The sequence below is a fragment of the Balearica regulorum genome, chromosome 19 (genome assembly GCF_011004875.1).
Source record: "Balearica regulorum gibbericeps isolate bBalReg1 chromosome 19, bBalReg1.pri, whole genome shotgun sequence".
NCBI classification, from domain to species: domain Eukaryota; kingdom Metazoa; phylum Chordata; class Aves; order Gruiformes; family Gruidae; genus Balearica; species Balearica regulorum.
Window position 1 is genome coordinate 2,119,075 of NC_046202.1, and position 26,601 is coordinate 2,145,675.

Consider the following 26,601-nt stretch of genomic DNA (forward strand, 5'->3'; position numbering starts at 1 on the left):
TTGTTTCAAGTCACTTTTATTTTATTACAAACCAAAACATTCAGTGGCACCTCAGGTACACAGGATAATTACTCTTGGGGGGGAAAAAAAATCACAACCAAACCTAAAGACCTTAAATAGGCACCAGTACAGTTATAGCTCAGTTAGGCTTTCCCACATGAGATCCCTAAACTCGAGAGCACCCGACATCCCACCTGGTTTGGCTCTTAGGTTACTTATGGGATGTTATTTCAGCGTTACACGTTAGCAATGGAAGCTGTTTGGCACTTTACTGTCTAGTACAGCGCGCCAAGCTGCGCCTGGAAAGAACCATCTTCATCATCCCGTTGCACTTTCAAATACCGAAGTTTTGTGCTGAAGTCGTACAATGGACCACTGGATGCGACGGGGTGTTGTGCGTGTGTAGTAACTTGTTGCACCTCATCGTTGCTCTGTTGGTCAGCTGGGTTTGTCGCCGCTGGTGGGGGAAGCTGAGAGCAGAAAAGCCCAGAGGAGGAGGGCAGAAGGGGCTGAAGTGCGCGCTCCGGGCAGTGTCGTGCTCTTGGCTTATCTTCTGTGAGGGAATGTCGTGGTCCTGAGAGTCTCTTTATTTATGCTCCAAAAGGCTGGCTCTGGTGGTAACATCCAGCCTTTGCAACGAGGACTTAAACTGAGGGATTATATATAACTTGACAATCACAAATCAAGTAGTGAGCAGTTAAAGCTTATTGGTTTGTACAGCGCGCTCATGCTGTGGTATGTGCTAATATCACATAAAAGTAACAACTGTTGAGGAGCTTCCCTGCAATGTCCTTTCCCATCCTTTATCACAATTAAATTAAAACGACTGGACCACTGCAAGCTCTATTTTTATACCCGCGGGCGTGCGCTATCTCCTTTGAAAGCTGACACTGTTTTAGGAAGGAGTACAAGCAGGGAGGGCACTGCATTTCTATACCCCTGGACTCACACAAAGTCAAAGCATGACTCTCATTACGTGCTGCTCTTCTGTCCTTATTCTGTGTCGCTGTCAGAATAAAAGTACCGTGATTCTCTTTTTAGTTACAAGAGGTGCTAGAAATGAATGCCCATTCACATTTAAGATTAGCTTATATGACATATGATTCTTTCCAGTGCTACGTGGCAGCGTAATTCTGACAACAGCAGTGTTGAACAGCAGAGTCAAAAGGAAACCAGACAAAGAAATGTCAGTATTCATACAATTTAACAAAGCTCCCTACTTGTTTTTACAAAAAAAAAAAAAAAGCCCTAAAAGATTTTAAACAAAAGGAAATGTCCTTCATTCAACACTTAAAATCTTTCAGTGCTGTCAAAGCGGCTTCAAAGCTTCTCCACGTCTGCTCTAGCCAGAGCGCTGATGTCTGTCCTCAGGCTTTCGTGATGTACCCTTCTCTGATAAGGAAGTCATAGATTTTCCTGGTTTTGTTCACATCGATCTTGATGAGTGCTCTAGCCTGCGCTAGTCTCAGGCCTCCTTGTTTGTTACACTCGTTCACTAAAGCAGCTTTATATTCTAAATAGGCTCCAGGGACCAACCTCACCATCTGACAGAGCTGGAAGACAAAAGGTGAAGTTAATAAACACTACCACTCGTCATGCTCTTTCATTCTGTGATCCCTTTTGGGGGAGTAACGTTGTGAATATTTTTCTGAAAACACTTTAAATGTGTTTTTTTTTGTATGGGGGAGGCATACAGTAATTGCATTATGAGCTGTTTGGATCCACAGGTAGGGAGGGGAGGAGCTCGCTGGCTGCTGCACTCAAAAACATTCCTGACTAAAAAATAAACTAGGAGGATGAAAGCAAGCTCTGGGCTGGCAGGAGCATAACTATGTGTCCTGTGTGGGCGTTGTTCTTTACAAACCAAGGGAAGTACACATGCCAAAGAGACTTGCAACCAGCAATTCAGCATGCTGGATGGGAGCCAGAGAGGGCATCTGTCTATTAATCCCCTGCAGACTAAGTCTTTAATACCCTTCTACAAAAGCAGCTATGCCCACAACACCTGCCCCCTCTGCAAGTCCAGGATGGAAACTGTGCAGGGAGGGCAATTACGTGTTTGAAGGTTTGGTAAAAGGAATGGCTTCCAAAAGCCCCTGTGCTCTGCCGTTAGGTTGCAACGCTCCCGCTTAGCTTCCAAATCCCAGCCGCCTTCGAGATGGCGCGCTGTATTGCTCCCAATGGAGCTACCGGCTGTCTCCTCCTTTTAATATGGAAATGCTTAATGATTGTTCCTCATTGATAGAACAGAGGAACTCAGACTTTATGTCTCAGCTGACGAGGAAATCAGATTCCCCATGTACACTAATGTCCTAGTCACAATTATTTATATGCTGAATGGAACCAGAAATGCCATGTTCCATGGTGAATCTGTGATCTGATTTTCAATTCTGCCATCTCCAGTGAAGGGGAAACAGCTTCCTCAGAGGGAAAACTCTGAAATATGTCTGCATTTCACATACACTGACACCTGCCTCGTGGACAATCTAAGGACAGCTTATGATTTCTACTAAAAAAAAAAAAAATCTCCTTTATTTCAGTATTTTTGCAGTGTTGCCTTTCACTGAGTTAGAGGAGAGGCCTACATTGGGCCGCGGAAGACATTGAGCCATAGATACACGGCAGGCCCCTTGCTGCGTTGTTTCCTTCTCCTGGGGGTTGCCACGTGGGTTGCAGTCCCATTTCCGTCTGCTCAGTCGATCCTCCCGGTGCCTCGATGGCTTTAGGAGACTGTGCAAGAGCACTCTCGATGGGACTGCAAACTGTAATGCCAGGCCAAGCTAACTACCCATGGCTCAAAGCCAGATTCCGTTCTCTGCCACATGTGCACACAAAAAGCTTGGTAAATGCACTGAAAAGCAGAAATATGGAAAAAATGTGAAAAGAATATACTGTTATTGTTTCCGTGGTTCACATTAGTGTTACAGTGAAAAAGCAACCATAACTGGTTGAGGTTTGGCTGTGAGGTATCTCTAACATGGAAAGAGCTCTGCTATTCAGGTTCAGTGATCTGTCCAGTAAAGCCCTTGATGAAATCCTCTGCCAGTTTTAAAACCAGTGTTCGTTAAGAAAAAATAACCCTTCTGCTCACTCCAGCCTCACAACGGAGGAAGAGAGGATGTCATACTCTGGATGTTATAATAGCACATAATAACACCTTGGTGCTCTCCACCTTTCTTTGCTACACAAGCCAATTTGCTGCAGCTATGTTGTACGTATAGTACAGTAACTGAAATGAAGCAGCCAACTGGAAAACCTGAATGATTTTTGTGAGCAGGAAAGAGCAGTGAGGGCATAGAACTGAGATGATATTCACAGCACCCAAGACAGATGGTGTGAGCACCCCTGCACTGTGAAGATAAAGTTTTATATAGATGATCTTTCCATTCCTTTCCTCACCTCCTTCTCCTTCTCATTAAGTTTCTCTGTCCCTGGGAGACCCGTCAGGTTCAGTGGTGGGGCGCTCCGTCTACCTGCAGAGATGAGAAAGGAAAACACTGAAGAACTCCGAGCAGTTTGGCGGTGGCTGTTCCTTGGGCATGTTATCACAGAGGCAATTAAATTCTCGTGATGTTAACCCAGTGTGATCCAAGCGTTTCTAGAGAGGGTTATTCAGGGCTTAACACAAAAACTGCACTGATTTGAGAAAAGGTATGATTTTGCAGCTGACGTAGTTGAGCGCTGTGAATACTTGCAGGAGGGCTCTGAGGCTGTTAACCCTGACTCACTGCCTGTTAGGAGGGGCTGGAAGACAACAGCTTTCTGTCAAATTGGTGCTGACCACGTTAAGCTGGGCTGCACCTCCTGACTAAGCCGACTCTTCCAGCCAGGGTCAGGGAGGTCAGTGCTGTGTGGAGGGCGTGCCTGGGTGTGCACAGTGTGCGGGACCAACTCCCGCAGGTGTGAAACCAGTACCTTGCAAGGATGCCGAGATTGTTTCTTGGTGTGATTAACAGCCCGTTTCTCTGGTGTTACTGACAACTTCGTGAAGCAGAGTTTTCTCTAAATGCCTTTAAATATGATCCAGATATTGTAAAGCAAATGCAATTTGTGGATTTATTTTTGTCTGTTATGAGAAACAGTACTGAAAAAAATATCCGTCAGAAGGTAGTCTCATAGTTGTCACTTTCACTAGTGTTTATAGCTTTGCTGAACTTCAACTGGTCCAACCTAAACTTTCACAAAGGCTGCCTGCGTGCAGGTTGTTTTTTTCTAATAATATATTTTTTTTTTAATTTCCAGAGCTCAGAACAAAGCTAGGGTTATTTATTTACATTTTTAGAAAGTCTCTTGTCCCTGTGCTGTGGGTTGCATATTTGGCACTGCCAGAGAGAGGTCTCTGTTCCAGGACAAACTTCCCAAATTTGGCAAAGTGATGAGATCTTGCAAAATCCACAGTCTGTTTCCCCGAGGACTGTGCTGGCCGCTGCTCCAGACCCTGCCCTGCCCAGGTCCTACCTCTGGCACTGGGGTGTCTCTCTCTCTCTTTCCCCTCTGCATCCGTAGGAGACAGATGGGAGCCTGATCTGGGTGGGGGGAGCCTGATCAGAGAGAACTGGAGGACTAGGAAGAAGCTGGAGTAGTGAGGCTTTAGTAGGTGTAGAGGAAGTTATTTACTCTTTCTACAGCCTGAAACAAGCGTGCTATGATGAGACATGACAGAATTTGGGTTTACTCTTTTATAGATCTAGCAAATAACATGCACAAACTACATTAAAGAAAACATATTCTGGCCGCAAAGTCAAGATCTCAAAATCTAGAAGTTAAGCAACGTTAATTTGCCCCATTGTATATTCAGTATGACGCAGCCTTTAATTATATAGACACGTGGCAGCTTTTCCGCAGTATCCTTGCCTTATTCAGTATGCAGGACATTTGCTTAATCACCAACTATATGGTATTTTGTTTGGGTTTTGTTCAACATGTGATGCTGGCTGTAAACACTGCATGCTATCTGAGCTCCATAGGCAAAACAATTCATGTTCTCTTGGGCTCTTCTCCTTCATTGGCCACTGAATACTTGGCAGAAAATTAATTTTGTTCTTCATACTAGCCCTTCAGCTGAGGGGATGCTGTCCCTATTTCATGGACTCTGGATGCCCAGCCTGAGATACACAATGCTATTTTCGCTCCAAAATACCAGATCTTAGCTATCACCAAATAGGTTTAAAACATGGTGCACACTGCAATGACTAATTGCTTGGTATTCTGACCCAAATTTCCAGGGCTCTTGGAAGAAATGAGGAAGGACATATAGACTCAGTGTCCACCTCCGAGAAGTTTGGTTCAAGTGGTTGATTAGCATCCACATAAAAACTGGATGCAGAGACAGAGCTAGAAGCCAGTTTTCCCTGGCAACATTTAACAGCCTTTAGTAAAACTTTATCCTAGCCTCATGCGCTGCATGCCATCCTGTGACTTCAGCAAGTGAGAGGGGATTTCATAGAAGTCGTGTTCACGAGGGCCTTGACTGACCCCTGAATCTGTCCTTACTGGGCACTGAAAGAAGCAGGGGTCCTTGTAGTGGAAAATACCATAATTTGTGATTACAGAATTAAAGAATATAAAAGCATATCAATAGAAAAGGAAAAGTGAAGTTGCATAGGCAACCTGTATCATATCATTCCTGTCACTCTGGAGTGCTGGATGCTGCAACCACTGCCCACTTCTCAGGTGACTGTTTTTGGGGGTTGTGCCCTTCCAAATCTGCTTTCTGTCAGGTTCATATTGCTATAGTATGTGCTATATAGTTTCATTAAAAACTGGATTAGCTTTATCTTTTAACAATAAAATTTTGTTCTCATGTGAAAATTTTTTTCTTTCCTGACTTGTTAATACAGCTTTAGGACGGGTTTTCCATTTGTAGCCAGAAAAATCTAGAAATTCAGGAAAAAACCTACAGGATTTGCATGTGGAATGAGTTGCAGATTGAGGCAATGGTGACTTGAGCAGTGCTTAACCATGAGGCTTGAGGACTGACGCTTTTGCACTGAAGCAGGAGAGTCACTCTCCAACTGGCTGTCAGAATGGTATTTCTGATGTACGGCTGGCTTTTTATCACAGACCATCATCTAACAGTTACCTGAATTTGAAGGGACTGGTACCGTGGGACTCAGGCCGGAATCACTGAAAAGAAAGGAAATTTTCAAATTGCCTTCATGGTTTTTTTTAAGAAAAACTGCATATATTGGCCCAGAAACTACTTTTCCCCCAACTTCTAATAATTATACAATTCAACTTGCGTAAATCAGGCCGTAATCTGAAGTCAGCAGGATTTCTAAATATTTAGCACTCCCAGATTAAAGACCATGTCTGAAACCAGTTTAAAAAAAAAAAAAAGGGGGGGAATGGGAGGGGTGTCACTGAATAAAGAATTCAGTGGAGACTGACTGGGAAATTCCAAATCATCTTCTCAGACCACGTAGCGTACAGGATGCATTTCCTTTGCATTGCAGCTTGCTCCTTAAATCAAAGTGCTTGTGCAGGGTGGCTACACATTAATAATGCTGCCGCATCTAAAATCATCTGAAACATTTCAAGTGTCATCTGTGCCCTCATTAATATCCATAAAGACCTCATTTCCCTCCATGACTTCATTAACAGCAGTTAAGTTCCTGACATACAAAATACTGAGATTTTGAGCTCTTACTAGTCCCTCCCTCATCTGCACTTCAACAAGCACTATTGCTGTTACCCACAGTTTCTTGTCCTTCTGAATTTTGCAGACTGTTCCAACTGTAATAAATTGGGAATGCATTTGTTACCAGACAGAAAAACGTGTTTGATGCACCCTTCTGACTAAAGCATAGGTATGTAAAACGCAGAGTCTTACTGTAACCGTACATATCAGCTTGTCGGCTGAGCCACTGCTGGCAGGCACTGCTGTCCTGGATGTACTGCAGGACTTCGGAGAGCATAGTGCGCTTTAGGCGTTCCTCATCTCTTGTCTTCTTAAGGTGATCGTATGTCCTGGCACCTATGGCGAACAGACACCACATTCTCACCAGCTGCCTTGGTCAAAATTTTCAGCCTGTTATTTTTCTGCTTTAGGAAATAACTGAGAAACTGTTCTCTAGCTCTGGCCCAGACTCTGCTATTCTCCCTCATGACAACTACTTGGCATCAGAGGGTATTAAATTCCACCCTGCACCCCTCCCCCCCATTAATTTCAGGCCAAAAACAAACAAAAAAGGTTTCCGTGATCCAATTCCAGGATAAAATAGGCCATTTCGTTCATGTAGAGGTCTTGGACCTCTCTCCAGATATCACACTGGTTGATAGCCAGTGAAAATGTCCAGAGATAAAGCACTGGTGACCACTGTGCCATGACATACGTATTTTTGTTCTGAATCTTTTGCACACTGGTGACTAAAGCAGAGCTCTGCTAGACAGTGCGTTCTCCAAGCTGGTGGCTCAAACTAGCTTTAAAAAAGCACAGCTGGACTGAAGCATTATTGCTAAAGCCTTGTTCAGTTAAAGAGCTAGGCAAATGCATTTAAAAAATAAGTGTCTTTTTATTCAGCACATCCTAAATGTTGTAAAATCATCCTTCCTCACCTTGATGAATGGGAATGGGCTGGATAATGCATCAGGTACTTACTACAGAAATTGGTGATTCCTGCTGCTCTGTATTCTTGTAGTCGCTTTATTTCCCTTCGCAGCTCAAACTCCACTGTTTTACCCCAACGGTAAGCAGAAGGGAAATCCAGAAAATAAATGCGGGTCAGTGGGGGTGGCAGTGAACTGTGGGCTACGTTGCAATTTCTTATGTGTCTATACAGTTCAGTTATGAAGTGCACCACAGACAGGGTTAACCTCTGCACAAGTCTGTGTCAGATCTCAAACTCGCTGTGTCCTAACACTCCTTGATCACAGTTATTTTATCTTCATGCTTTGACAGTTCCTTTGCCATACCCTGGACAAGGCAAATAACAATAATGAAGGACTTCTGGAAGGCATTTCAATAGTTTTGAAAAACTACTCCATCCAGGCTCCTCATAGCATCTAATACTGTGTTTGAACTACGATTTTCATAACTGGACCTTCCAAAATTTTTCCTTGCAGACGACTCTTTCTCTGCAGTCAGTAAGATTAAATACCCATGTTTCTTTTGCTCAGAGATATTTACTGCCTATAGCTTTTATCAGCTGGCTTCCAGGCTTGCTTAGTTTTACAGTGAGCAAGTTTGCTTGTCTCGAATTTGTTTACTCATACTACTCAGGAGATGCATATAATACCTGTACTTGACTGTCAGGTTAACTTGAGGACTTCGCTGTCACTACAACAACGAAACTAGGTTCCAGGACTAGCACTCATATGTGGGACTCATGATTTTGTAGGTTCATACTTTTGGTATTTCACATAGGGTGTCCTGAAAATACAGTCGCAACTATTTAAATGCTTTGTTCTTTCTAATGAGCAACAATTTTCCCAGTTTAAGTCACAGAATTAAGCAGGATGTAATGACTCGTACTGGAATTTGACTAAATGCATGCTATGATTATGCATAAAGACTCGAGATGATTCGGTGATGGAACAATGCCTCTCCCTTTAAGGTAAGGGACATAATGACAGCTGCACTATATAATTATGTACACATATAATAGTTTAACATGTATCTTTCAAAGAATTCACAATTCGCTGCTGACTCCCAATCTCTCAATACAGACATAAATTTTAGGGATTTTGTTCTTTCAGTGATACAGACTCCCAGTAAACGAACAGCAGTCTTTTAATCAGAAAATACTACTTCTAACACATGACCAGAATGTTCAGTCGACTGAGAAATCAAACAAAGAACTCAGACACAGTTTAGTGGGAAAAAAACCACTTGCTGCTCATTTAATGTATCAAACCACAAATGTATTTGTTTTTCTGAGGTAGTTAGATGGCGGATGAGGAGAAAAACAACCTCCTGCCCTCCAGGAGAGGTATACATTTAAGAAAGATTGTAGGTGGTGCAACCCCTCATTATGCCTATTGAAGAACATACATGCTAAAATCCTCAAAATACTTACGCGCATGGCTTTCAATGAACTTATCATGCTCTACTGGTCCAAGAATTCGTGCAAATCGTCGCATTGTTTCATAAAGGTCTTGAACCTCCTTTGGATATCGCCTTTCCAAAACTAGAGGGGGGGGAAAGTGATAACCTTATCACTCCTACTGTGAGAAGAAAATAAATTCAGTGGAACCTGAAGTGACTATCAGCCCCTGTGAACTGCTCAAAGATCCATATTTGGTTCACTTCCTGGCAATTTTGGTGTCTCAAATACAAATTGCTGAGTAAAAAGCAACAAAATTATACAGTCCTTACAATTCTAAAAGCATAAAGGATGATATTTAAATGTTGTTTGATCATTTCTTAGAATAGTGAGATGCACTTAAAAGGCCTAGATTTCACCTTCACCCCTCTCCCTACTCGGTGGAGACTGAAATGCTTCTGAAGAGCAATTCCAAGGCAATAACTACAACACTGAGCTGGGAGTAGCTAGAGCCAGCCAGTTGGAAACAGTCGGCAGGAAAGCTGCTGGAATTCAGACCATCTGAATGTGGTCCAGTATGAATAAACTAAGCTGGTGCACTGGAAACAGTGACCATGCAAAGTTTTGCTTCCCAAGTAGAGGCCACTTTAAAGTTAAGCAGTTACATCTGATACTCACTTTGAAATTTTCTGAGGTTGATAAGGCCATGATCTCTTATAATTCTGTAATTGAGAGCAAAATGGTATTAATAAAAGGCATTAACTCCTGTATTACCCCATAAATACAAAGGCTTCAGAAGAAACTTTGATGCAGACCATCAGAGGGGTCTAAAACTAAACACGTATGAAATTTCCATAACCCTTGACCTGGCTAGCTGAGAAACATGATGTAGTGATGCAGCACGGCTTTAATCATGGTAAATTTGGGACAGGGGCGTGCATTAGTCCAACTCTGACAGCACTAAGCACAAAGGGAGCTACAATTGCTTTAAAGGTTTGAAATTGCTTCTTTAGGCACACATTTCATGTCTACAGTGTCTTATAACTTGTCCTTCCAAAACTGGAGGTAAAGGAATGTCTGATGAAGCATGATTTCCAGCTTCAGAGAGAGAGAAACATCCTTCTACTAGAGCAAGGGTGAGAGGTGGACTTTAAATTTCACCACTGGGAGCAGGATGAAGGAAGTTTTCCATGACAGATTTTAAAAAGAGGAAGATGATTTAGGTAACTCCTAAGTTTGAAATGTTCCTGAAAGGATCAGGGAAATGAGCGGTGTAAAAAGGCAGGTAAGATATTTACAAGTGCATGACACACATGTTTGTCACAGGTTTCAGCAAATGTCATGTGGCCATTGCTATGTAGTGATGCAATAAACACCCGACTTTTGCAAATGATAAGATACTACAAAGTTGGGCTCATCAAGGTCAAGTTGGAATTTGCTCTATAAAATCCATTACATTTTCTTTAGCATGAATAAAAGAATATTCCTGTCCCATGGAGAGAAGACTTTCTGAGAGTGAGATCAGCATTTTTATGTCATCTTCCAGATTTTTGTCCCATCCTGCTGTAGAAACTTTACAAAAACCAACACCAATTTGAGTTATGTAACTGAGCCTGATGACACTTTCTTTCAGTATGACATGATTTATCATAGTGGCAATTATACCACATAAATATTTTTTATTTATGCATTATAAAGAACCAGGTCAATAGATACCAACTCTTACCTGTCATCCAGCAGAGCTATGCTGTATTATGAGGACAAGGAATAGAGGAGTCTTACTCCAAATTACTAATTCTTCCAGCAGGGAGTAATACAGCAAGATATAATTTTAAATATTGAACAAAGTATTTGAAAGTTATAATAAAACTGAATTTAATGAATAGATTGAGTCATTCTAAAAAGCTGTCAAATGAATTGAATAAATTATTCAAACTCACGTCAGCAATATAGTTATCTTCATTACACAAATGCGGAAAACTAACTTATGGACCACTAAGAATTAAAAATAATGATGCAAACATTTCTGTGGAGGAAGTGGGGGTCTAGCAATTAGTCACAGACTGGTGGCTTTTTTTTTTTTTCTTCCCTAAAGTAGAAAATTAATTACGTGCAGTCCATCAGCTTTACATAGAGGCAAATCTCTTTTCTTTTTGTTCCCTTTTTTCTGGTTCCTAGCCCTGGGTCTGTGACCGGTTTCCCAGACAGTATTTCAGTTTCTCATTCTGCAAAATGGCTACGTGATCTCATAAGGTGTGCTAGAAGCTTAGTTATTTATGTATAACTGGATTTGGGATAGTAATGTGAACAACACCGCATACGTGACTTTCATGCACTAAAAAGGACTGGAAAATAGGCTTTTCACAATTAAGGACTTGTTTTGAGACTTTAAAGGAGAGTTATGGTGTGTAGAGGTCCTTTGTCAACATTGTGTACAAATAAGTATAAGGGTCTGTTCATTTGTGTTTTCTGGGCTGGTGCTGTTGCTAAAGCCACGTGCCTGATCTTAATCTGTGCCCAGAAGGAGAACCACACATCCCAGATGAGGCCTGTCCTGAAAATCTCGTAGCAGAAGGTGTCCATGCTTGGGAATAATCTGGAAGGGTGCTACAGGAGATCAATTACGTTTAGTATTAGGACAACACTGGGGACCAAAACATGGTAATGAAGCAAAGGAATACAGTCATTGCTTGAAAACTCACTTTTTTCGTCTTTGTCTTTCCTTTAACCTGGAGTGATAGATATCTACAACTGCAATCTTCAGAGCTGCAAAATAATAATAATAAAAAATAATTTCAGAATACAGAACTAATCACTGTATTAGGCTAATGTTCAAGCCTGTATGTTCGTGGTAGGCTGAAATGGTCGCTCTACTTTGCTGTTTTAAAAAATCCCTCCACAATTTTACAGGGGCATAAACTCACCAGAGGCTAACCTTCTGCAGACTATACATGCTACCTGTAGAGGCTTTCTTTTGCTTACTCCTTCCAAATACATTACTGCCTGTACATATGGACCTGGGTAGATCTTGAGAACTCTTTTCCTTCTTGGACTGTTTTACTATTAGCACTTATTTGTTCCTTCATACATGCACTTATTAAGTATTCCTTCTCCTGAAAAGCAAATTTATCAGATTTAAGGACCTGAGGTATCATCTTTGGACAAAGGGTTCTTTGCACAGAAAAGGAACTCCAAAAAACAGAAAGACACAGTTCTGAACTGTGACGATTCAAAGTAGCCTTTGCTGCAGTTCTTGAAAACATCTACAAGATTTCAGCTTGTTAACTTCTAAACTTATCTGTCTGCCAGGAGAACAAAGAGAATAGTTCACAACAATGTGAAGAAGCACAGGACAAAGCCATGCTCATTAGAAATCATATCCTTTTCAAAATCAAATCTGTCTGCAGTCTGGCTGATCCACTCAGAGATCCTTCAGCTTTTTGTTCCTGTAACCATTAGGTTAATGATCTTTTTTCGTAAATTCTTGAAAGAAAACATAAGGAGACACCTATCACCTTCCCTCATTTTGTTAAATAATGCAAAAATTCTAGGTCATCAATTAAGCATAGAGTTGGCTGATTTCTTGGTTGGCTTCTTTTCCTTTACATTAATCATTTCAATATGCTCTCAGAAGGAAGATGCTTGACAGTGGTTTTGCAGTCTGTAGAGACAACATGCAGCTCTTTGAAACTAAGCAAGAGCACATCCCCTATCAGACCACTGTGCAGTGTAAACAGGGGTGGCCCAAGTGTGACAGAATCCAGAATCCTCTCCTCTCTCTGTAATTACAAGAAAACAGCAAAACTGATACAGGCAGGTTATTGATTGCACTATCCGATAAATAATTAATAATGTAATTAAGAAGTGTGGTTATGTGTCTATTTTAAAATATGTATATGTAAACACCAGGAAGCCCCTAGCCTCTAGGCAATTCATCTGTGCAGACCTCTGGGTAATAAAATTTCTTACAAACAGGAACAGCTAAAGCCCAAGGCTGTGCTTATTAGCGCAGGAGCCAACAGTTTTGAGTTACACTTGCTGATCCTGTATTAGCAAAAGAATCTTCAATTGATACAAAACTGATGTGAAGTTAATCTAGGAGCAAAAGATTACGTATGAAGATAGGAGGAATGGTACAATATTCTTCTTTTTGCAAATTTCTTGCAAAACCAGAGTGTTCAAGAATCATCATATATTTTCACAAAGAGGTGTTTTAAGTTTCCTAATTTAAGAACAAGCCCAAGTATCAAATTCTCCTTCTTGCTTAAATGTGAGGACAAGAAATTGGGAAATGCTGTAAGTTAAACATGAATGAAATACATTACTAAGTGCTGTAACTGGTGCCAATTTATGGAAAATATTTTTATATTTTTAAACCCTCTGCAAGCTAAGCTAACGTGTTATTTTCTGGGGTTTGTGTGGGCAGAACTTAATGAGTACATGCAGAAATTGCATGGGAGAACCTCTATAAATATCACAAGTAATTATGCACCTATAACCATTGCATTTTGATGCTTTCACCTGAGTGCACAATATTCTGAAAGAAATTATGATCAACTAGGGAGGGGAAGGAACATTCAAGAGAATAAAAGAAGGAAAAAACCCAGAGCTTCTGCTTACAGAAAAATTAGTATTTGTTGCCACATGCACTTTTGGAGGGGCTTTGGTTTTAATAGATATATTCACACAGGAACAGCCGATTACAAGATCTGGAATGCATGAATAATCGAGACCACTATACCGTTACACGCTGCATTGAAATGAGAAAAGAGATGCTGTACGAATGAAAATGATTTGCCTGTGCTTTTCCCCATGGATTATACTGAGGCGGCAGTTGTTTGTACTGGTAACTTAAGATAATCCAAGCTGACACTGCGTTCTAAGTGTCCATTTTGGGAAATGATAAGGGTCTTTGAGATGGTGAGAGCAGCTTTGAAGGATCCAGTGATAGGCAGAAATTCAAGGCTCCTTTCTCTATTCCAAAAAATCAAAATATTTTGGTTTCTCAAGAGTGTGTCCAAAACAGTTTCTTTGCTTTTCATTCCTCTTCAGCCTCATTTGGTCTACAAAAACTTTTTTGAACACTAATGAGTAAGACCTTTGTTTCATGCTAGCTAACCTCTGTTTGGCATGCAAGACCCAAATAATGGGAAGAATACAAACTAATCAAAGTAAACAGGCCGTGTAGCCAGTGTGCGCCTTGCTTGGTACAAACTTAATAGCTACAATCCAAATTCAGCCTCCCTGGAGGAAAGCAGGACCCTAGGAAAACAGAGTTATCTGCCTTCAGAGCATGTCAGGAACTTCCCCAAAAGAATAATCATCATGTAATATTCAGAAGGACACTGACTGCCTTGTATCTTATAAAATGAAATTTCACTACTGTACATCCAGAGTTGCAGTCTATTTCCACTCACTTCTAACTTGCAGTTTCAGCAATTACTTTCCAGTGTTAGAAGTAAAAATCATTTACACAAGAAGTAAAGGGGAGAAAAAGCCTGGAAAAATATAAATTACTAATGCTACAATTCAGTCTGATGAAAACTTGTAATTCATGAAATATTCAAGCACTCTGGGCTGAATTAGATTTGTAACTAGTTGTTTCTTTTGATCTGTCCATGTTTTTGTTTAACTGCAATACATATTTGCATCCAGTTATTATATTTGCCAGTACTGAATAAAAGTTAACAGTTCGGTAAGTGAATTGAAATATGAGAGATTTCATACAATTTCTACCATCTCAGTAACATCAAGAAGTGCCTAAACAGTGCCTGTGACCTCCTGTGTGGTGGGAGCAACTGGTGAGTCAGTACAGGTTTCTGTGTTCCCCATAAAAAGCTGCCTGGGAGTCTTTCCACCTTGTATTCAATTGCATTCTTTCTTGGGAAAATACTGAGAACTTGTTTAGAGTGGCACAGGAAAATACAACAGGGAAAATGCAATGATATCAGGAAACACAGGTCAAGTAGCTTAGATCTAGAATTTTTTATAAAATGATTTTTACAAAATTTCAAGAAAAGCAGAGCGATGTGGAGGAAAGGGAAGAGGGGGAATTCCGTTCCAATGACAGCATCAAATATTCCTGTGTAATGTGCAACCTAGACACTGCAGCACTGACCTGTGACTTGTGAAACAAAAGAAAGGGAGATAGACCATAGAAATTCTTCTCGTTGGTGTGTTCTCAGGGTCTAGCTTGAGTAACTTGCAGAAAATGGAAGATAAAAGTAGTTTTCAAAAATTAATCTTGAACCTAGTAAGGTTTAATGTATGGCAGGAAAACAAACTGAGGATTTTTTAAACAAACCCAATACTTAATCTATGCTGCAAGACCCCATTTGGGTTTCTCTGGGCTATAAAACGTGTTAAAACCCTGTTTTACATCTTTACCTTTTTAAAAAAAAAAAAAAAGTTTGCTGTTTGGCCAGCAAAAATGTGTCTCGAGCAGGTGCGGAAGACAGCCACAGGGCTGCTTTTCAAGGACGTTTCTGTAAGATCTAGCACAAGAAGTTTGCCAGCGGGCAGGGCTGGGGTAGGGAGGCACGTTAGAGCCGCTGCCTGGAAGTAGTGGGACAGGCACCCTTGGGAGGGATTTCAAGAACCTGGGCTGCCAGGGCTGCCTACAACCTCTCTGCCTGCTAACTAGAAAGTACAGAGGTTTCTCAGATCAGCCAAATGCCTGTCCCTGCTTTCAGATCCAAATGTTAAGCCATTTTCTACAGTGTGCAATCCTACAATTAGGTTGCAAAATATTTTCAAGCAATCAAGCAAAGTCAGCATCTGAGACCTTTAAAACTGCAGGACAGGGAGGATGTGGCTCCTTCCTTTTCTCTATTAGCTTGGAGAATGGAAAGATTGAATTCCAAAATTTCTTTTAGAAAATAATTCCTTCTCTCCCCAAGATGTCTCATGTAAAAGAAAAACAGCTGGTGAGACCCTGGGACTTCATTTTTTAGAGGCATTCTCTCTCATGTGGGCAGATCTAGGACAGCTGTGGGAAGGAAGCTGCCAGAGTTCCTGAGCTAAGAGATTGAAAATGTAGTTGGTCACGCTCCATAACCTCTTGCAAACAGTTTTCAGAGGGCAAATGCCTGACATCCTATACTAAATACTGAAGACAACTGAAGAATGGACTAGAGAACATCCAATGAAATTATCAGGCAAAAGATTTGACAGACAGAAGGAAGTATTTTTTTACACAACACATAATTAAATTGTAAAACTCCTAACTCAATTGTGGAACTCACTGCTACAGGATGTTATGGGGGCAAAAGTACAAATATATATAGTTCTAACAGTAGTTAGCTAAGTTCATGGAGGGCAGGTCCTTTGGTCAAAATGGTCTGAACACAACCTATGTCTCAAGAAGTCTCTAAACTTATCTAACCACTGCAGGAGACATGGAAGATATGCCAGAAAAAAGTATCAGCTTATATTTGCCTTTTCTTATATTCTTCTCCTGTGCATTTGCTATGGGTTTAGTACCCCACTGAGCTAGCTGGACCAAAGGGTCTGGCCCTGCATAGCTTTATGATGTTCTGAAGAGATGAGTAAAGCTGAATTTTGCATTCAGACTGACAACTTAAACAGGAGGCTGGTAGGAGATACCTTAAATGGCTGAACTGCGCAGTGGAAGGCATGTGAGGGGTATGGAAGGCAGTGCTCGTAAAGCAGCTTGAATGAATATTAAGCTGTCAACTAAAGAACAGAACTAGGAGATTATTTTGCATTTTCAGTTTACCAGGAATCAGTATAGGACATGGAAGCAAGAAAATACATCTTTTATTAGTAATAAAAAGAAACAGCAGAGAGATGGCATAAGGAATAAGTGACATGTCCATAAGCCAGTCCCTCTTTCAATAAATGTTAAAAGGGAAGGGAGACTGACATGATTCTCATAACCTTTTGTGAGCCAAGGGAGTTTGCATTCCTTAAAACTCTGTGTACACTGCTAAATTTCAAACTGGTTTCTTAAGTTGGGAAAGACTGTACATAAAAGGACTTGTCTGTCTCCAAAGGATGCTAAGGCTTTAGCTTAGAACTGCCTGATGTAGATGGGAGAATTCTGAAGCATGAACACAGTACTTTTAAACACCGTATGTACTTATAAATGTGGGGAAACATATGACCTTTTCTTTTCTATGGATTAAAACTTCATTTTAATAATTCCTGTTATTTGATATTATTAAGACAGCAATGTCCACAGAAACTCAGTAGCAGTAATACAACAACCATCCCCTTCACAAGAAAAAAGTTGTCACGTACAGCTAACACAGCTATAACTCAATGTGCATGTTTAACGCATGAAAGACCACACAACTCCAAAAGCAGAACAGTTTCAATGTGTTGTGTATAGTCTTCAACTACATACCTCCTTGCTGCCTGTACCCACCTATTCTGATATCAGATTTCCTAAACTAACGCAGGTTAGAATAAGTGACAGATCTTTTAACAAACTAGATATAGCAGGGGAAAGGGGTATTAGCAAAGAGAAGAAAGTGTTCCTTTTTCTGAATCAGAACAAAAGCTGTGCCTTGCTATGATGCTCACAAACATTATGTAGGTGAAAAGACTATCTTTCAGCAGGGGAGGGGAAGTAACATCAAGGCATTGATGTCTCTGTTTTTTAACAGGCCTGTAGGTCTGCTTATTCAAACACTGATGTGCTGCCACCTGTTTCCAGACAAACTGCTAGCTCAGATAATTTGCTTCTACCTAGCTAACCTTCCTATACAGTTTATACTGGATAAAATATCATTTGTGTCTTTCCTAAAGAGATGCTTACTACTGGTGGAGACTATGTGATTTCAGTCATGTTCTACTTGACGACTGGCTACATTTCAGTAGTGAGTGAAGTGCGTTATTCTATATGTAAGTTGATTAAGAGCTTTTAAAAGAGCTTTGAAAGTGAGGACCATAGAAATGCCAGTGTTTAAACCCCAGTGCACAGAAGTGAGATCATTAAAAATGTATGTTTACTTTTTAAAAAGTGTGTAGAGAAAAACAGACCCAATGAAATGTTGTGCAGGCACTCTGAAACATTGTTTTCAGACAGTGTAGGAAAATATGGGACTTACCATGCAAAATGTCTGAATCATCTTCTACAAAATCAATATCTCTCAAATCCCATTCAGCATAGTTGTCAAACTCCTGTTCAGAGGTGATTAATAAATTGTCAATAACTAGCACTAAAAAATCGGTATCAAGTTTCAGTACACATAGAAGTACTGAAAACAGAGATATTTACTCATACACAGTTGTACAAGGTTCCATCCTTGAGCAATGTACATCACAGGGGAGCTTTAACCAGGGAATGTGTAATATGTACCCCCATGGCTGTAACTGGAACAGGATGCTGTGATAGGATAATGGGAATTAATCAGGTAATCTCCATGAGTCCCACACTGCTGGGGGAATTCTGCTCAAACGTACAAAACCAACAAGCCCCTATACGGCTGAATTCATCACTTCATGTACAGGAGCTTGTTTTGCAACAGGAACTGGGGCCCTGGGCCAGCAGCTAAAACCACTGAAAACAATGCAGGTCCTTCAAGTGATCTTTGGATCAGGCTCATATGTGCTTATCTAAGGCAAATGAGAGGGAAGCATGCTGAAGCTGACCCCTTTTGCTAAGCATCCAATTCACAATATCTAGTCCGCTTACGTAAGAGCCATTCCTCACTGGACATCTGGTGGTAGCAGCATGCCTTACAGCCCCTACACAGAGGCAGTGACTCACAGATAGCCTGCTAGCAGCTTCACAGCCTGCAGCGCCACCTCTGTAATTAAATCCTTGGATTAATCACTCTGTCCTCTCCTCTCTTTTAATGCTTTCTATAGGAAGAATAAGGATCTAAAGGCAGGGGCAAACAAGTGTGCATTTGCTGTTCTTGCATTCAGCAGCAAATTTAAAATAACGGGAGAGGGTCTTACCTCAACAAAGTCAGCTCTGGCTGGCATATACCCAGCCATGTCCCTGGAGAGCAAGGAATCAAAAGTAGGCCGTGGGGGATCATCAGCAGCTGAAAAAATAAAGGGTTTTAGTTGTTGTGTAGGGCTTGGGGCCTTTTTTAGCACAAACCAATCTGTAAATAGGTGTTTCTTTTGCAGGAAAAGTGGGAATAATTGGTTGAATAAAACCACCCTGATTGGGCTTTTATTTGGTGTTATATTCAGAAAAAGACCAAGTTCATTTGGAGAAAAATGCAGTAATCTGAGATCTTCATAGTATTCTCAAAAGTCAAACACAGAGATTCAAGGTAATAAATGGGTTATAAAATGTAAACTCTACATTTCAGAACTCAGCATCCCTCTGGTAAACCTCTGCAGATCTCTTGGTGTCAGCGTGCAGGTTCTTTTAGTTAATAGCAACAGGGGTGTTAAATCTGCCATCTTCTGGGTGCCATTTATAGAGAGCTGCAATTAAAGCTATACAACTCTGAATTTTTACAGTGCTTCCCAACTGAGGAGCTCAGTGTTTTACAGACAATAATGGACTGAGGCTCACAACACACTTGTGAAGGAGCTAAGCATTATAAGTCTCATGCTACAGATAAAGAAACCTGAGGCACAGAGAATTTGTCTTGGCTCAGGTCACATAAAAAAATCAATGACAGCCAGGGACAGAACCAAAATTGTCCAGTTCCTACTGCTTTAGCTCTAACCACTTTATTGTGAAATTTAAACCGCCAGATACCAAGCAATCTTTGTACCCAGCTATTTTGGGGAGCTTTAAATGGAACATCTGTGAAACTGGGGGAATTCTGAAGATGTTAAATTTAAGGAAAATTGAAAATTTGTTAAATTGCTGACATTTAGCATATACTTTTTAAAAGGCACTTTTAAAGAGAGAGGTGTGAAATCAGCATAGTTTAAAGAGAGTGAGTTTATGACAAATCCCATCAGCAGTTAGGCCTGCTACACAGTGGATAATCAGATGCAATGTTTTAGAGGTAGAAACCCTTCTCAGTTAACGCAGAGTCTGGACACAAACAGTAACCACCCCAGTGTCAGGGTGGGAACTTGCAGTAGTATTTACCATGAAGGACGTGCTGTTATATCGTGCCACATGTGAAGTAGCTTTGAGGTAGTGTGTCCTTTAAATGAATACACACATGTAGGCTTTTGCTATGGTGATGTCTGCGAGTGACCACTGGCTGTGCAGGAACTTCTGGTTTTCAGAACCTGATGCCTTTACCAGACCACTCTGTTCCCTCCCTTTGCCCACTGAACCGGCCATCTCATCTATTTGATACACCAATGATTTAATACAGTGTGAAGAAAACCCTACTACTACAATTATTCAAGTTAGCCATCAGAACAAGCTCTCTTTTTGGGAATGAAAGCAAACTGCGCGTGTGGTGCACGCCTTTCTCCAAAGGCTGCTCATTCCAGTTTTGGCAGAGCAGAGACCTTGCGCAGAAGGTCCCCGTGTGTGCTAGTGGGCAGGGGATACTCACGGTGGAAAGGAATGGCTGTTTCGTTGTGCTGTGCCTCCTCTGCCTGCTTCAGGTTCAGTAATGTAGATGCAAACAAGGGGTTGTTGATAAAGTGTTTCATATAATGTTTCTCACACTCCTCCTTGGATTTTGTACACATCTGGTTGGCTACGTCCTGCCTGAAGCGGGGAGAGGGGGAAGCTTAATATGAAGAACACAGAAATGTTGAGGGTTTTTTTCTTTCTCTAGTGGGGAAAGATAGTTTTGGATGAGAGGTTGATTGCATTGTGTGCAGAGAACTGATCTGTGATGATGGCTGAATTCACATTTTGTGTACTAACACTAAGCGAATACCTACACGTTTGAGACAGTGCTAGGGAGCACTTTTTCAGTGGTCATGAGCAATACAATTCACTGTGTTTACATGAGAAACTCTCTCGCTGATGGAATGTACCAAATCTTTTATATGTTTGAAAATTTAGTATTTGTTATTTGAGAGCTTTTTATACACTTTACTAACTCCAGGTAATGGTAAATTCTTAGTCCAGAATTGCATTCTGCTTCTCAAGTTTCTCTTGCAATTTTAACTGGATCGTGGTTTCCCCTTTTGTGTAGCAATGTTAAATAGGCTTTTTTTTAAACACCGAAATGGTTGTACAAAATACATTCTAGAAATCTTTGCCAAACTTTGTTGGAAAAGTGGTTAACTAGAAACATGAAGTATTGTCTTAATAAAATTGCTGTGTAAATTGAGGACTTAAAAAAAATCCACCAGCAGCAATCATTTTAATTTCTGTTAAACTAAAAACTGGATGCAAGAAATTCCAGGAAGAAAAGTTAGTTTTTCCTTTGTTTGGTAAAGGCTGAAAAAAGTCAAGTGTTTAAGGAGAAAGTTGAGATTACTTGTATTGCTAAGTAGGGCAAAGTGTACTAGGCAGCATTCTTGCAGAACATAACTGCAACCTGTTTCCAGTCTTAATTATGACAGCGATGTACACATAAGAACTCACAGTTCTGTTTCAGTGAAGTCTGGAGTTCTATGCTTCTAATACAGTTATTTTTTCATTAAGGAGAAGAGAGATAACTCACGATTACAGATCTCCTTTATTTACAAATGCACAAAAATCCTGTAGCAACTACAGAAATTAACTTAACAGAACATAATGTAAAAATATTAAATATTTCCAGTGCTCTATCCTAAATATGACAGAGAAACCGGAAACCTCCAAAAATAACAATAGCTAGCTAGTCAACTGTAAGCAAACCAAAACAGCACAAGATAAGAAATTCTGTAGTTGGTTTTTACATCGGACTACACTGAGGGATAGAGAATCTTATGCAACAGTTGAGTTCCTTCAAAACCTAGAGACTTTAATGCGAACTGAGGGAACTGTGTACTTCACTGGAGGTGCTCTGCATCTCACAAGAAACCTTTAACTATTTCCTTGTATAGCTAACAGCAGATTTGAAAACAGAATCTGCTACCCCAGTCTTCTACTTTAGCTGCTACATTAGTGTCCCACTCACAATAAGTCATTGAACATTCAGTGTGCACTGATGTATTCAACAGTAAAGGTCCAGTGAAATGAAAAACCACCTATCAGTCACTGAAGTTGGCTGAACCACTAAATTCTCACCAGTTTCCAAATCCACAGTCCATCACTGCTTCTAGGAGTGCCATTTCCTCTTGAGCTGTCCAGTTAGGATCCAAGACAGGGAAATCGGAAGTCTAGAGAAGAAAAAGCAAATCAAACTGCTGTGATCCTCTGTAATAATCCACCACATGAAGAGCAAAGGAGTTCTAAATTACAGGGCAACACAGTATATTATACTGGCAGCTTTAAACTTTTACTGTGTCCCATGAAACCTGATCAAATAATCGTTGAATTATTTAGGCCATTGGGTCATCAACTACAGTAAAAACTAGTTTGTCACTACAGATCTTCTGAATATACTGTTACATCTTGTATCTACCAGCTATAATTCAACAATGTCATACGGTGTCATGTTATGAAACACAATAAAAATTACTGAAGACTTTTAAAATGATTAATTTTGGGGAAGAAAAAACAGGAATAGAGATATAGAAGTTGATTCACTTGGTTAAAGAATTGGAAGTCTAGTGAGATGCATTGTGCTATCTAGGCACAATAAAAAAATGTAGCTTTAAATGTTTCCACTCTTCCATTATGTTCCAGGTGGATATTTTTCTTTGCTCTCAAGGAAGGCTTTTTCTTTTTTAAATAGTTCTAAACCTCGGAATCAAAGAATTGTATCACCTAATTTTTCAATGTAATATTAGTAAGCAAGGGCCTAACTCATGGGAAGTTATGAAAGCTCAAGATTGAGTAGGTGTTTTCTGAAAGGAATATTTACCATTATCTCATAAGTGTGATCACTTTGATGTTTCTTGTATTCAAATCCTCGTGTGAAACACTGTAGAACAAAAGATTAGCATTACATTAGTCTCTTACTTCTGCCCTGAAAACATTTTAACTGGTCCATTTTTCCTTCTATTCTCTGACCACTGGGTATCCAAAACTGATCACCTGATACACTGAAAAACATATTCAATTTTTCTGATTTCATTTTAGAAAAAACACAAAACGGTAGAAAAATCTATGTTAAAATTGTGTTAAATTCGTCTTTGTATCTTACTTGTCTTTTGCACCAAGACATAACTCCTGTGAATCAACATACTTTTTTGTTAAGTATTTATGGCAAAGTTAGGCAAGTGGAAGAAGCTTGGTGGTATGTTTTAAAGTGGATCGTTTCAGGAAGAGACCGCAGAGCATTTTGTAAGTATTGAAAACACAGTTTCTCTTTAATCTTGGCTCTCCGTTTAAAAAGCACCAGCATGGTTTGCAGCTATTTTAAACAGTTAAATTTCTGGTTTTTTAAGTACAGGTAAATGAACAAAAATATATCCAATATACAAAATATGGTTTTGTGTATTTTGTATGTATCTGAGCACAATGCTAGGCTCCTTTTTCAGTTTCAGAGGTTATTGCCATTTTAAATCATAAATGATGCAAACTTATTTATTTAATAATTAAAACTAGCAGTACTTTCTGTGGTTATCAGATCACACACATAATTTTTAAAGAACTGTATCTGGTCACAAACAATTATTGTCAATATTGCAAATTTTCCCCAAATTTCCTTTTCCAGTTGGGAGAGGAAAAAAATGTGTGGGGACAGGGTGTTTCTTGATGGCTTTTCTTTTCCATGCCATAAAACCCGACAGAAACGATGCCTCTCTAGACATGCAGCGGCATGCTCCGTTACACAGTCAGGCTGACTGCATGCCTTTAGGTAGCTTTGGCTGCCTTCACAAAGATCTCCTTCAGCTGCTCATGCCTCAGTTCTTCAGTCTCCAACATTTTCTTTGTCATTTCCCTGTTCCTGAGCAAATAAGTGTGTTGATACAAGTTTACAGAGACCAGTTATTAATGTGTTTATGGAAAGCTTGGCACCGGACAGGCCTTTGATGATTTTCTCAAAGAAATTAATGCCTATGCTTTATCCTTGCACTCACCTGCAAACACAGGAGGAAGGGAGGAGGCCCACACTCAGCACACTTAACGTAGGGCTCCGTGAGGTACGAAGAGCAACCGCGGCATGGAGGCTTATCAAAAGGGTCATCTGTGAAGCCAAAAGTAAATCTCATGCAACACAAACAAGGCACTGGTTTTGTAATCACCTAAATTCACTTATGCCCAGTAATTTTAAGTGAACTCAATGGTATGTAACCTCTTTCCTACTGCATCTTCTCCAAATATCCGTTAAAAGTTCCTTATTCAGCTAGACCTGATACACTGAGGGCTAAATCTAAACTTGTGCAACAGAGTCAAAGGAAAATCTTCTCTGTAGCAGCCTCCTGGTACAACTCAGCAGCGATGCCAGGAGATGCGCTAGCTGGCTGATTCGATCCAGTGCCCGTACTGATCTTTTTGCATTGAAGACTAAACCCGAGCAAGACCTGATTTGCAAAGAATACTGCACAGACAGCTGCAGTCTCCCATCCATCTACCTGAAGCCTGACTCGTAAAACATATTGCTGTGGTTGCAAAGGCATCAATAAAATTGTTCTGTAGCTTGTCCAAACCTCAGACTCTGCTCAGATTGCTGAACAAGGAATGAAACACTGCTCTGCAAGTTGTTCTTATTTTGTTCATTGCAAAGTAGTCAAAATAAACAGATTGTCAAGTTATAAGCCAGGTTTTTTCCAAGAAAATGCATTTGAACTAGCCTAACTATAAAAAGTAGATAGGAAAAAAAGACTCAAATTCCCACTGAATCATTCATGTACTCATGCTCTTGAGAATTTGATCAAAGAAGTGACCCTGTGGACCAAATATTGCTAGTTTTCTGTCTCTCTCCCCCAGATGGCTGCTAATGTCTTTAAACAATGTCAAACACTCTCCAAATGTCATCTTATGGTACTTACTACTGAAGGAGGCCAGGCGCTCCATTCCTCTCCCTCAGCGGTGTTCTTGCTCCTCTGAGTAAAACTTGTCTTGCCTAAAAGCCCTTAGTGTAAGCCTTGCCCCAACCAGGATGTCCAAAATGGTATTCTGTCCCCGAGAGGTCTCTCATGTAGCCCTCGCAGATGAGATCCTCCCAGAGCGGTCTGGACACCACAGGGCTGTCAGCAGTCTTCCTAACAGGGACCATCTGACATGGCTGAGAGTGTTTTCTGCGTATGAGAAGAAACCAAATGCAGAGCGTTGTGATACAGCAGAAGACGTGTAAAGTGATGGGGATATAAATGAATCCTGAACTGAGGCTTTCAGTGGGAATGTATGTGCTGAGCAGAGAGTTACGAACAGTTGTTGTGCAACAAAGTGTTTTGCACCTCCAGGAAGCACCAGGAAGAGAACGGGCAGGTTAGAGGTGACATGGATACAGCAGTGCAAGAATCCACCATGCTGATGCCAACTACATTTTCAGCATTGACTGTGTGGCAGCTCCTATGAACAGGCCTGATTCACCAGCACCTGTACAGTGAGGTTCTACACTGCTGTCCGCCATCAGGGAACTGAGTTGCTTTCCATTGTGGGATCTCTAGCACGTCTCACTTTTACAAGGTGTCTTTGCTGGGAATGGCTCAGGCTTCTCACTTATTGAAATTCATGTTTCTCTTTCTGGACTTTTTCCTCCACGCACCACGTGAAGAGGCATGGTCCTGGGTCCAGTGACGCCACTGAAGCTGTGCGACCGTTCCACGCAGATGGCAGCTGCTTCAACCCTGGCTACACACCCCTGCACCTCTGCTTGGATTCTCAGACAACCAAGAGCAACTTCCAGGCTGGATGTTTTACCCCATGGCCATAAGTGACACCACACAGCCGCCTCCTCACTCTCTGAATTGCAAACCACTCTACCCCCATCTATGCAGCTGCCTGAACCTGTGCACCACTAACCCGCCGGAGCAGTGCCAGCACCAAGCACAGCGGCACAGGCCATTCCTGCAACAGCCCCGTGCACTGCCCCACATCCCACTCCCCATATCCCACTCCCCACACCCCACTCCCCCACGTCCCACCATCCCAAACTCCACACCCCACACCTCACACCCCCCGCCCCACTCCCCCCACCCCATGCCCCACTCCCCACTTCCCAAACCCCACACCCCACTCCCCACTTCCCAAACCCCACACCTCACACACCTCACACACCTCACTCACCTCACACACCTCACACACCCCAGGCCCCGTCCAGCCCTGGCGGACCCTTCTCCCCATCACCGCCAGGGGGCGCCCTCCGCCCCGCCCGGCCCCGCCCCCAGCGAGACCCCGCCCCCGGCAGGCGCAAGCGCAGCCCGTGGGGCGGCCGTGGGAAGCGCGCGCTCCCGGCAGCCCGCTCTTTTCCCTCCCCCCCGCCGGTTGCCCGGACGCCGCCCTTCCCGCTTCCCCCGCCCCGGATCGGCTCCTCCCCGCTATGGTACGGTCCCGTTTCCCCCCCCCCCCTCCCCCCAACCCCTCAGCCCCTCACGGGCCGGGGCTGCGCGTCGGCCGCGCCCCCCGCCGCCTCTCACCTCACGCCGGGCGGTGGGTAGGCCCCGCGCGCCAACAGCCTTTCGCGCCCCCGCCGTGCGCGTGCGCCAGTGCGTGCGCGCCCCCGCGCGGGCTCCGCGAGCGCCGCCCGGCCCGCCCCGCCCCTCAGCGGGTCCAGCCGTG

At 41.7% G+C, this 26,601-nt stretch overlaps 2 protein-coding genes across 2 annotated transcripts in view; one reads left to right on the top strand and one right to left on the bottom strand.

Moving 5' to 3' along the window:
- Positions 1-26,552, bottom strand: TADA2A (transcriptional adaptor 2A). The gene is made up of 16 exons (XM_075771724.1): positions 26,460-26,552; positions 24,870-25,118; positions 23,958-24,064; positions 22,796-22,855; positions 22,057-22,148; positions 20,441-20,598; positions 18,915-19,003; positions 18,059-18,131; positions 11,687-11,750; positions 9,663-9,706; positions 9,018-9,128; positions 7,601-7,672; positions 6,844-6,976; positions 6,083-6,126; positions 3,400-3,473; positions 1-1,553 (listed from the first exon to the last, which is right to left on the bottom strand). The coding sequence occupies exons 2-16, from the start codon at positions 24,892-24,894 to the stop codon at positions 1,368-1,370; spliced, it is 1,332 nt and encodes a 443-aa protein (XP_075627839.1). The 5' UTR covers positions 24,895-25,118; positions 26,460-26,552; the 3' UTR covers positions 1-1,367.
- The window catches only part of ACACA (acetyl-CoA carboxylase alpha), a 146,114-nt gene continuing 145,764 nt past the window's right edge, over positions 26,252-26,601 (top strand). The window contains exon 1 of the mRNA XM_075771715.1: positions 26,252-26,365. The gene's annotated coding sequence lies outside the window, so the exon portion shown is untranslated. The remainder of the gene's footprint in view (positions 26,366-26,601) is intronic.